The following is a 12,402-nucleotide window of genomic DNA, read 5'->3' as shown; positions in this document are numbered from 1 at the left end:
GCCCGGCCCCCGGCGCGCTCCAGGCCGCCCTAATGAGCCCGCCGCCCGCCGCCGCCGCCGCCGCCGCCCTGGAGACCACCTCCTCCTCGTCGTCGTCGTCCTCCGCCTCCTGCGCCTCGTCCTCGTCCTCCTCCAACTCTGCCAGCGCCCCCTCGGCTGCCTGCAAGAGCGCGGGCGGCGGCGGCAGCGCGGGCGCCGGTAGTGGGGGCGCCAAGAAGGCGAGCTCGGGGCTGCGGCGGCCCGAGAAGCCGCCCTACTCGTACATCGCGCTCATCGTCATGGCCATCCAGAGCTCGCCCAGCAAGCGCCTGACGCTCAGCGAGATCTACCAGTTCCTGCAGGCGCGCTTCCCCTTCTTCCGCGGCGCCTACCAGGGCTGGAAGAACTCCGTGCGCCACAATCTCTCGCTCAACGAGTGCTTCATCAAGCTGCCCAAGGGCCTCGGGCGGCCGGGCAAGGGCCACTACTGGACCATCGACCCGGCCAGCGAGTTCATGTTCGAGGAGGGCTCGTTCCGCCGCCGGCCGCGCGGCTTCAGGCGGAAGTGCCAGGCGCTGAAGCCCATGTACCACCGCGTGGTGAGCGGCTTGGGCTTCGGGACTTCGCTGCTGCCCCAGGGCTTCGACTTCCAGGCGCCCCCGTCGGCGCCGCTCGGCTGCCACAGCCAGGGCGGCTACGGCGGCCTCGACATGATGCCCGCGGGCTACGACGCCGGCGCGGGCGCCCCGAGCCATGCGCACCCTCATCACCATCACCACCACCACGTCCCGCACATGTCGCCCAACCCGGGTTCCACCTACATGGCCAGCTGCCCCGTGCCCGCGGGACCCGGGGGCGTCGGTGCGGCCGGGGGCGGCGGCGGCGGAGACTACGGGCCGGACAGCAGCAGCAGCCCAGTGCCCTCGTCCCCGGCCATGGCGAGCGCCATCGAATGCCACTCGCCGTACACGAGCCCTGCGGCGCACTGGAGCTCGCCTGGCGCCTCGCCTTACCTCAAGCAGCCGCCTGCCCTGACGCCGAGCAGCAACCCCGCAGCCTCTGCAGGCCTGCACTCCAGCATGTCCTCCTACTCGCTGGAGCAGAGCTACTTGCACCAGAACGCCCGCGAGGACCTCTCAGGTAACGCAACGCCCTCCAGCGCAGCCAGCTAGGCACATCGCCTCTAGGCCTCCAGGGCTGGCGGCTACTGCCACTGCCACTGCCACAAACAGGGCCCCCGAAGCCCGGAGGTCTGAGGGCACTGGGAAAAGCAGATGTTGGGGAGAGCCTCCTTATTCATGGGAACAGGGATGGGGTCTTACTGTCCTCGCAGTATCCTTGGCCAGCAGCTGAACTTTCAGAATCGTCTGGCTGCTGTGAGCATGGTGTGAAGTCCCCTGCCTTCCTGGGTCGATGGGGGTCCCTGTGCAGGAGACTGCAGGTCTCCTGTTCCGAGTCTGACTTAGCTTTGAGAGAAGGCATGTGACCTTTGGGGACCTTGGTCAGGAAGCTGTGTCTAGTTTCTTTCGTCCTTTTTTTTTTTCTTGAGTTCATTTTGCTGTACTTTTGTCCCAAAGTAAATGTGAGAATCGGAGATGTTCTGTATGTTGGGGTGTGTGTAGGGAGATGTTTGCAGCTGGGCAAGTGTAAAGAGGAGGGGGTGAGAGGGTCAGAGCTGGCGCCCAGGATCTTTCACTAAAGGGACATTTGCCAGTGGAGAGGGGGTCACCAAACTGTTTAGGTCCCCTCCCCTTCCCTGCCTCCCCCCTACAATGGACACACATTGATGATACAGGTCGGGGGTGGCAGGACCTGAAGGACCCTGCTGGGACTCCCCTGATAAATGAGCCTGCCCTGTGGATGCCACTTGTAGTGCGGCTGGTTTACATTGTGTTGGTCGCAGATTATGAAAATTTGTTGACTTGCTGAAGGTGATGAGAGGTGGGAGGAGATGGTGGGGATGGAGGAGGGAATTTGAATATTTGGCCAGGTTTTTCTGGAGAATAGAGATAAACCCTTACACCACCTCCCTCTGAGTACCCAGGGCTGCAGATTAAAATCCGATGCGCCTGCCAGTCAAAGGCAAGGTCCCAAGCTGCTGTCTCACACGGGCCTCCCACAGCAATGAGACAGTGGCTTGCAGGGTGATGCATACCTTCTGTGTTCCTGAGCCGGTGTGCTGCGGGAGCACCAGGGGAGAAGGGAAGCCCAGAAATGGGCAAAAGATGTTGGTTCCCTGGAGGGTGAAATTTCCCAAATAGGCCTTTTCAATGTGGGTCTCAGAGGTTAACCAAACAAAGACAGTCTCGGCAGGACCACACGGGAGAGGATTTTAGCCTGACTTAACCCACTGAGAACAGAGTCTTGTTCAATTTTATGGGAATTTCAACAAGTAACCAATACAGGCGGCCTTCCCGTCTTATTTGTGTATCCCCTTGGACCAGCTGTCAATCACACACGCACACACACAGCCCTCCGTGGGCTCACCCCTTCCTTCCCGGCCTGCCTACTCCTCTCCCAGCCTGCCAGCTGTCCTGCCAGCCCTGCTGGCTCTCTCCTCCTCTCCGGGAAGGCCCAGACTCTAAGGCTTCATAGCCTTGGAGAAACCATACTCTAGGAAGAAAAAACCACACAGGAAAGGGATTTCTGACCCTTCTTCAAGGCTGCTCTCTCCCCATCCCATACATGGGGAGCATGCACAAGCTCCCAAAACTTCGGGATCTGGATACATGATTCTTTTGGAGCTGCTGAAAACTGCCAGGCGGAGCAAGCAGGCTTCTGTGCCTCTGCCCAGCGGCCTCCCGCTGCCCGGCCTTCCTTGGGAGTCTCGAAGAACTCCCGACCGAGTCTGGGAATGCTCGGGAGAGAGAATGTCTCAGTCCTGACGTGTGCCGGGGACCCTCTGCCTTTCCTTCCTCGCCTTCTTGTTCCCATCCCTATAGAATACCTACCCAGCCCTGTTGCCGTCTCCCAGGAACACCGGAGGCAGACACTTCCGAGGAGCTGGCCCGCTGTGAGAGGACCCTGTGGGGCCTCGTTGGGAGTGCCCCTCCCGCTGGGCCAGGGCCACTAAGACCTGGGGGCCTGGTAAGGCGCCGGCAGGGAGCAAGGCAGTCTCCGCAGCACACAGATCAGCACAAGTCCCCGCGCACAAACCCAGCACGACCCTCCCTCCCCCAGTACCCCACATGGGCAGCGCCCTCAGGTCTTAGGCCGGGTGGCCAAGGTCCTTATGACCCCGCTGAAGACGCTAGGGCTGCCCTGGAGTCCTTCATTAAGCCCTGCCAGCCTTTCAGGAAGGAGCTCGGGCTTTTATCATTCTGCCAGAACATCAAAGCATCGACTGCTTCCTTAGCGTCCCGCCTGTGTCCTGCTATTTTGTGGTCCAGGACTTGGCATCAGAACCTGCTTTAACGTGACGAGCGAGCGCACCTGTGTGCAGAGGGCCGCGCACATATCGGGGCTCGCGGGCCAAGGCAGCTGCGTTAGAGCAGCGCTTGCGTGCTCCAGTGGGTGTTGTGAGCAAGGAAGTAGGCACCGGCCACTGAACAGCCGGCTGACTCCGTCATTGCGGGGACAAGGCGCGGCCGAGGCCACGCGAGCAGGGCCTGAGCCTGGTGGGCCGTGGGTACGGTTTTCTTGCACTGAAAAACTGAATCGGGCCTGAAGCGACGTGCATTTTATGGTCCCCACACCACTTGGGTAACTAAGACCCGGGCGAATGGACCTAATCCAGCCGGGTGCCGAGAGGGCCTGGTCCAGTAGCCACAGGGGCCCAGTGCTCAGGGCACTGCAGGCCGACTGGGGCAAGAGGCGCCGAGAAAACAAAAGCAAAAGCCGGCGGGTGGGGGTCCAGCGGCCCAGCACTGGCGGGGGGCCAGGGAGCCGCCCCTGGAGAGCAGGGTCTGGGCCTTGTCTTTCCCCCTCCAGTCTGGGGCTGCCTCAGGGACCCCCGCGCTGCCAGATGCCTCGGACCGGAAGGGCATTTCTTTGCGCCCTGAAGTCCTGGCTTCTCTAGACAAAGTCTAAGACGTTCCGGACCCAGGAAGATGCCTGTGGAGGGGCAGGAGAAGGGGTGTGTTTTTCTGCCCCGTCCGATCATCTTGCGATTGGGTTTCCTCTCGTCCCCTTTGGCACAGGGAGCATTCCTCTGCGCTCGCCGCTCTGACCCGCACAGTTAGTTAGGAAACAAGGCTCAGAACAAGAAAGAAGGCCGCAGTCGTGTTTCTGGGCAGGCGCTTGGCCCTCCGTGCAGCGAGGGTTCAGGGGAGCACAGGTCAGGAGCTCTGCTGGGAGGGATCTGGACCCAGAGCCTGGGTCGAGCTGTACCCTACCTGTGCTCATTCTGAGATTAAAGCGCGCGCCCCAGCCTCAGAGAATAAAGTTGGAATTCCAGGACATAAGAACCGGCCTTTGGGGGGAACTTGCTCTGTGTTTGTGCGAACATCAAAACAAAACATACTGCTTCCAAAGCCATTCTGTGACCTGCCATTGGCGTGTGTGAGATGCTTCTAAAGCTGGGTTTTCCCTACCAGTTGTCTAGCAGTGCACCTTTTGTACTCTCAGTCAAAATAAGACGCCCTGCCATCAACCGGATGACTTTGTTTCTGAGGAGGTTTCTGTTTTCTCCTTTCAGTGGGACTGCCCCGTTACCAGCATCACTCTACTCCAGTGTGTGACAGAAAAGATTTCGTCCTCAACTTCAATGGAATTTCTTCTTTCCATCCCTCAGCCAGCGGGTCATATTATCACCATCACCACCAGAGCGTCTGTCAGGATATTAAGCCCTGTGTCATGTGAACGTGAACGGAAAGGGGCCAAACAATGGCCGCTGTCTCCTTTTCCCTCCTCAGAGGGGGGCAGAGACAAACTGAGATGGATTCACATTGCCAGCAGGCGGATAGCAGTAAGCCACACACCAGCCACTTAGCCAGAATGCCCAGGACCGCGTTGGTCACTGTTATTTGCCTACTGCTGAAAGAAAGACATCGCTGGCAAGGTAGTATCCCCAGTATGAATGCCTGCAGGCTCCCACATGAGGGAGAGGGCAACTGAGGAGATTGGAAGATATGCCATGTGTAGCTCTGGGATCTTCATTGCCTTCAGTAATCAGGGTCTGAAAAACAGCAGACAAGTGTGTGTGTGTGTGTGTGTGTGTGTGTGTGTGTTTGTCTATGATATGAAAACTTGTGTGCTTTTCAAAAAGGCAGTGCTAAGCACAAGATTTCAAAAAAGCCCCTTCTTGTTGCCTAGCTGAGTTGGGAGAGTCATTTCCCCCAAACACTGCATTTGGATACAGGTGCCAAAGAACATTATTAAGAAATTATTTAGAAACAATGTGTCTAGTTTAAGAAAGTGGTTTTCAGTATTGTGACAATACAACGTTTTTACAAGGTTGTTTTCTACCACCATATTTTAAAGATATTTTTATGACCTTCGTGTATACTCACACTTTGCTTGTATTTTAAAAGGAGGATATATTTGCACTTATGTATACTTTTACAGTTTGCCAAAGTATTTTGATGTAAAATTTTTTTCAATAAAATGTATATAACAAATAGTTGTTTGCCGGGGGCAACTTTCTCTTCGGGTACCCTGAGAGCAATGGATGCCAGGTTCTCCTCCCGCCCCACCCGGCAGCCCAGCCATGGAACTCTACCCACACCCCCTCCAGTGTTGTAATTGACATGGTGTGGGGTCTGCGCCTTGAGTAACACAGGCCAGGTTCTGATTGTGAGTCTTCTCGGGAGAGAAAGAGTAGAAGAAACATTTTCTGTTATTTCTTTCTTTACCTCACCCTAGCTTTTTCTGGCTAAACAAAAACCAGAAGATGAAAGGAACTAGAAAGAAAACCAGGCAGGATTTGATTTGAATACACCAAGTTTGTGCCCCTTTTGTTTTCTTTCCTGTGCCCAGGGAGAGTTCTGCCCTTTGCCCTCTCTCCATCCCCACTGACTCAGGTTGACAGATGTGGGGCACAGTGGTAAGCATCCCCCCAGGGTTGGGTGTCCAAAGAACACCACCCTGCTTCTTCCCTTTGCATGCTACAGTTTTGTTATGGGTGGTGGTGGCATGCTGTCAGGAATGGAGCTCAGATCCGAAGACTGGGGGTGTGGGGGGAGCCCTGCTGAGCTGCAGGGGTCAGCCTCCCAGCAGGGGAGTTCAGCTTCCTTAGGGAGTTTGTTACAGAAGCTGGACTCCCTGACATGGTGCTGTGTGGCTGTGGCCTGTCCCACCCTCCAACTCAGAGCCTGGCTTGCCCTGCTCGGCATCTGCTCACAGCAAGCCCGTCCAGCCCTCCCTTCCTCCCGGCCTCCTCTCCCAACTCCTCCCTTTTAACCAGGGATTTAACAAGGGAGCCCCTCAGCCCTTGTTTCTGTTCTTGCTAGGTTTCCCAGTCATGAAGGTTGCAGGCAAAGCTGGTGACGCTGTGGATGGAAGAGCAAAACAGGCCAGCTAGGCAGGAGGACTGACCGGCTGTCCCAGCAGCCCGTCAGCATCATGGGCCGTGTTGAGGATGATAGGTCTGAGAGAAGCAGAGAAACTCTACCCCAATCTCCCTGTGCATTTTCCTCTCAATTCAAGGCAGGATTTTTGTTCTTGCTTTTTGCTTTTTCTTTCCTGACTGAAAAACTCACCTTTGTTTCTCATCCCCTACAAGGTCCTTCTCCCAGTCACCAGGTTTTTGGTACCCCCTCTGAGGAGCTATTTCACACCCCGGGGTTTTTGTATTATAAGTGAATTTCAGTGCAAAGAGAATCTCCTAAGTGAAACATCTTGTCTCTGAAAGTCTTAACCACCTTTCTAATTTTTAGGCTTCCTTCGTATATCTTCTAAAATTAAGAGGTGATTTAAACATTTTTTTGTCTCTCCATTATCATATTTGCAGTAAAATAAGGCCTTTTTATTTTCTTTTATAGTGAGCTACTCAGGGGCCTGCTATAAATTATGAAGTCAGTTTCAGAGTTTGCTCCGACCACAGTGCTGTGTTTACATTCCTTCCGAGGCAGCCGGCATGGTCGTAATTTATATCCTAAACACTTGAACGTAACTTGTTTATACAGAGAATGACAGGACCTCAAAGACGAAAACTGCGCCTGCCTGCCCGGCCGCATTGGGAGGCCCAGCGCGCCCCCTGGTGGCACGACGAGATCCTCCCAAGGCGACTTGGTTCTTTCAAGCTGTGCAAGAATTTGACAAAATGATTCATTTTGTGGTGCTTTCCAATAGAGACATTTTTAAGTATCTCACTTTCATAAGTTATGCTTCCCAGTTTTGGTTTCTTCTTTCTTCTTCTTTCTTTTTTTTGAGACAGGGTCTTGTTCTGTCGCCCAGGCTGGAGTGTAATGGTGCAATCTCAGCTCACTGCAGCCTCTACCACCTGAACTTAAATGATCCTCCCTCCTCAGACTCCTGAGTAGGTGGGACCACAGGTGCACACCACCAAGCCTAATTTTTAAATTTTTGTAGAGACGGGGGTCTTGCCATGTCCCAGGGGTGGGCTTTTTTCTATTTTACTCTTTTTGTCTACTGTCTTATCCGGAAACCAGATCATGACTCAGTAAGAACAGGCCTGACCATGCTTAGCAGGTGCTAAAGCCATGAGTTGCTACATATATACTTCATTTCTAGATTTCTCCCCAAATCAGGTTGTTGTTTTGTTTCATTTTGAGTCAAAATTGCTTCTCTCCTAAGTGTCCCTTCCTCAAAGACACACAAACATACAGACTTATTTATATTGATCTCTTTTTTTGAGAAATATGCAGTGCTTGGCTTTAAATGTTGCTCAAATATGAGTGATTAATTTGAAAGCAAGTGCTACCCCTTTATAAGTGAAAATAAATGAATTAACTCAACTGGGGATAAATGCCTCAACTGTTTTTACGTCAAGTGGATTTTGAACTTAGAGTTTCTGCTCATTGGCAGATTAAAGTGGTATATTAAAAGATTTGATTGTTTTGTATGAGAATGATTGTTTATTTCGTTGGAGCTGTGTACATGAAGAAACCAAAAGCAGGTAACTACTCAGCACCATGCACCAAGTGCCAGGCCCTATGGCTACCTCCCCAAGTCTCACAGGTTATCTCACTTAATCCTGTCAATATCCCTCTGATGTGGGGATGTCAACCCTGTTTACAGATCTCTACTAGGTCCTGATGAGGTCCTGGCTTTGGGGGGTTTGACCCATGTCTTCTGATTTCAGTTTATTTCCCTCATGTCTCCAACATTGCCTCTAAGAATTTTGCAACTGACACTGCAGACATTTGAGTGGCAGGAATCTTCACTCTGAAGCAGCAGTCCTCACACTTGAGTGCATATCAGAATCACCTAGAGGGCTTGCCCGGCACAGGCTGCGGGTCCACCCCCCGTTTCTGATTCAGTGGGTCCAAGGATGTGCTCAAAAAGAATTCCTTATAAGTTTGGAATAAGGTGATGCTGATGATGTTGGTCCCAGGACCACACTCTGAAAACGGCAGCTCTTGAAAGGCAGTTTCAATTATAGATCCTTTTACAGGTTCCAATGGATCGGTATTAAGGATAGCCTATTAACTGGTTAAGCAAAGATCTGGAAAGGTTTTTCGAAGTAGTTTGTTCATCTAAATGCCTCTGAGATTGATTATTGGTCCCTAGGAAAATGCAAGGCTTAATTTTGAACCCTAGGCCAGAAAGTAGGATCCCCCCATTTTTATTCAAAGCAATGAGGCCTCTTGTTTTATTGTAGTAAACGTTGCAGAGAGGACTCAGGTGGAATCACTGAAGTCTACCTGCCTCGGTGGAAAGATAAGTCTAGGTACTTGCACGCAGCAGCCAGTCGGAATTCTACAAAGAGAAGGAGGCGACAATAGAAGCAGAGACAGGAAAGGAAACTCCTTTGTTGGTTATAAAAGCTTTTAAGGGTAGAACAAAGAAAAGGCAAAGAAATGGGGCTGTGATCTCAGAAGATGGCAATAGTAATCCCTAGATATGAATGGGTAGGCAGAACCCTGTGCAAAAAAGGGAGAGAGACAGAGAGAGGAAGAAGGAAAGAAAGCAAGCGAAAGAGAAGAGAAACAGAGAGATGGAGACAGAGAAGAAGGAGGGGAAAGGGGAAAATAGTCAAAAAGAGGGAAAGGAGAAGAGAAAGGGATGGAAAAAGGAAGAGAGAGGGAGAGAAGGAGGAAGAGATGGAGAGAAGGAAAGGGAAAAGAAAGGGTGAAGAAAGGGAGGGAGAGAGGGAGATAGGGAAGAGACAGACAAAGAAGAGAGACTAGGAGAGAATGAAAGAGAGGAAGGGCAAAGACAGGGAGGGTGCGAAAAGAAAGAAGGAGGAAGGAGGGAGAGAGACAGAGGGAGGGGAAGAGTGAAGGCTGGAGGAGAGGGGAGGAGGTCTGGAGAGGAGGAATCTGCAGACATTTCCTGAGCTCCTGTCCCTGGAGCTGAGCGGCAGCCCTGGAATCTGGATTCCTGTCCTCTGAGGCCATTACTATCTCTCCAGGTCCCCAGTGCCAACCCATGGGCTGAAAGACTCATGGACTTCTGTTTTATTTGGCTCGGCCTGAATTCTGGGAAAGTAAGTGAATTCTCTAGTTGTGCATGCTCAAATTTTCTGAACTGCCGCAGCAACTTATAGAGAATTTAGGGAGAACAATTTGACTTACATTTTAGAAAGTGGAAGTCGGATTTTTGGGAAAAATCTTCAGGTGGCTAGGACAGGCCACGGTATTGACATTAAAGGGAATTAGCAGCTCCTTCCCGAAACAAACAAACACTCTCTTTTTAGATTCGTATTATACCTAATTACTCTGCATCATGGTGATTAATTCAAAACAGGCACTGACTTATTTAGAATGGAAATATATTTTAATATATTTTATAGGAACGGAAATACATTTTACCAAACCTGCCTCTATGAAACACTATCTTAGCAAGGAAAAACACCACAAATGTAGACTCAGGGCCAGGGAGGGCCAGGGCACACAGACGTCAAGGTCATTGGGGAAAAAATGAAAGTCCTGGAAGTTCTTTGTGAGTTCAGAGCGCCCTGAGTCCACAGCAATCCAACTGATAAATATTCAGCTTTCCATGTCCTAGGGGACGTGTGTGAGACACGGAGCCTTGGCCATCCCACGGCCGCACCGCCAGGCCTCTGGGCTTAACTGTCTTCATGAGACACAGACGAGCAGAGAGCGGGACAGCTTTCCCTCCGAGGGGCCCATCCCACCCGCCAGCCTGGGAACGGCGGCCCGGGCACAGCTGGGCAGTGACTCGTCTGCTGGGTGGCACCGTGTCACCTCCCCAAACTGGCAGAGCAACTCCCCACTCCCATTCGGAAACTGCTGTGAGTTAGGTGGAGGCCAGGCCTGGGGTGTGGGGAGAGGAAGACCTGCCTCCTCGCTCCCCTTCCGCAGATCCACGCAGCACAGTGGAAGTGTCAGTAGACAGTGTTGATGGACTGACTGCGCCCCAGCGTGTGCTAATCCCCCCTAAGAGCTGTTCTTCAAGAAGGAGGGGAAGAACTGGGCCTGCTGTTAGCACAGAATTGCTTAGCTGGGTTGAGACCCGGGGAACCAGGCCAGGATCTGGCATCTCAATAGGGATTCCACAGACACCAAGCGGGCTGACAGACTCACTCTGGATGACGCACTTGCTCCCAGCCCGAGTGCCTGCACAGGAGCCCAGCGAGCTCTGAAAAAAACCGCCCGTGGCCGTCCTGTAGCCCACCCAGCCAGTTCACACGGTCATCGGGGGCAGCCCAGGCGCACTTGATCAGCTCCCTGGATACAGCCACAGGTCGATGGAAAAATGTTCAACATCGCTCATCATCAGGAAATGCAAATTGAAACCACAGTGAGGTATCGCCTCCCATCATCTGAATGGCTTTTGTCAAAAAGACAAAAAGTAAGTAACAAGTATTAGCGAGGATGTGGGGAAAACAGAACTCTTGCACCTGGTTGGCGGGAATGTAAATTAGCACAGCCGGTTTGGAAAACAGTATGGCGGCTTCTCAGTAGACTAAAAATAGAACTGCCGTAGGATCCAGCAGCCCCCCTGCTGGAAATAACTCCATCGGAGCTGAAATCAGTATGCGGAAGAGATGTCTGCTCTCCCAGGTTCACTGCAGCACCGTTCACAGCAGCCAAGACATGCAATCCACCTACATGCCCATCAGCTGATGAACAGATTTTTAGAATTCCCCGTACATGCAAAGGAATATGGCAGTAGTTCCCAACTATTTTGGCACCAGTGGCCGGTTTCATGAAAGATACTTTTTCCACAGATGGGGCAGGGGTGTTGGGGACCTCTGGAATATGGCATAGCCTTAAAAAAAGAAGTAAATTCTGTCATTTAAGACCACAGTGGATGGAACCAGAGAACATAAGGCTGAGTGAAATAAGCCAGGCACAGAAACACGACTACCACACGATCTGACTTATTTGGAGAACCCAAGAGTTGATTTCACAGTAACGGAGTAGAAAAGTGGTTGCCAGAGGCTGGGGGAGAGGAAGGGATGGGAACGGGGAGGTACTTACCAAAGGGCACACAGTCCCAGACGGCAGGGATAAGTTTTAGTGATCTATTATGTGACATGGTGACCGCAGTTAATAATAATATATGCTAAAAGAATAGATTTTTCACATTCTCACCACAAAAAAAAAAAAAAATGGTAAGCTGGTGAGGTGATGGTGTTACTTAGCTTGAATGACTCTGCAACGTATATATGTAGCTCAAAACATCCCATCATACCCCATAAATACACAAAACTATTTGTCAATTAAAAATTAAAAAGAAAAAAGCTCCTGTGGTTCTCCTAATGCTCAGGCCATGCTGCTGGAGCACAGGATAGTGTTCGTGTTTTACAGTCGTCCCCCTTCCAGGACAACTGTCTACAGGTGGGGGAGCTTATAGCCGCAGCCGCCTTCTAGCTGTCAGGCAAGCCTTCTACGCCCTGGTACACTCAAGCAGATTCCCACTGTCACCCCAGACCCTAAGATGGAGATCTCTGGATGGGCCTGGGGCTCCCTCGGTGATGGCTCCTCTAGAGCCATCTCCCTCAAGCTGGGCAGGTGGCCACTGAACCCCTAGATCCCTAGACTCTGCAGAGGAAGGAGGCACAGCCCAGCAGGTGCCAGGCATATTAATCAGTTACTCAGGCCCTTTTCTAAGAGACAGGGAGAGAGCAGAGCATGAGGGCAGGAGCTCAAGGAGGGAGGGACACAGAAAAGGAAAGGCATGGCCGCGCCAGGGAAGGGTGAGGCTGTGAGGACTCAGGTCATAGGGATGTGTCCCTCTGTGCCTTCAATGTCTGCACCCCAGACACCTGGCCTCACCTGCCCAGGGCCTCTTCGGAGGGCAGTCGTCAGTGAGCTCACTGGCGTGGTGGCAGAGGCGGTCCGTAGCCCTGTGCACTAAAATACAGTAGTCCAGCACTAAGGGCCACGCCGG

At 52.4% G+C, this 12,402-nt stretch overlaps 1 protein-coding gene across 1 annotated transcript; it reads left to right on the top strand.

The window, feature by feature from the left end:
- Positions 1-8: 8 nt before the first annotated feature.
- Positions 9-5,539, top strand: FOXF2 (forkhead box F2; the record flags this gene model as incomplete). Its single annotated transcript, XM_017497504.2, has 2 exons — positions 9-1,119; positions 4,616-5,539. Coding segments are annotated over 2 exons (1,275 nt in total), but the record flags the coding sequence as incomplete, so codon positions are not given.
- Between the last annotated feature and the right edge of the window lie 6,863 nt (positions 5,540-12,402).

The sequence above is a fragment of the Cebus imitator genome, unplaced genomic scaffold (assembly GCF_001604975.1).
Source record: "Cebus imitator isolate Cc_AM_T3 unplaced genomic scaffold, Cebus_imitator-1.0 Scaffold231, whole genome shotgun sequence".
NCBI classification, from domain to species: Eukaryota; Metazoa; Chordata; class Mammalia; order Primates; family Cebidae; genus Cebus; species Cebus imitator.
This window is presented reverse-complemented; position numbering and strand designations above follow the sequence as displayed.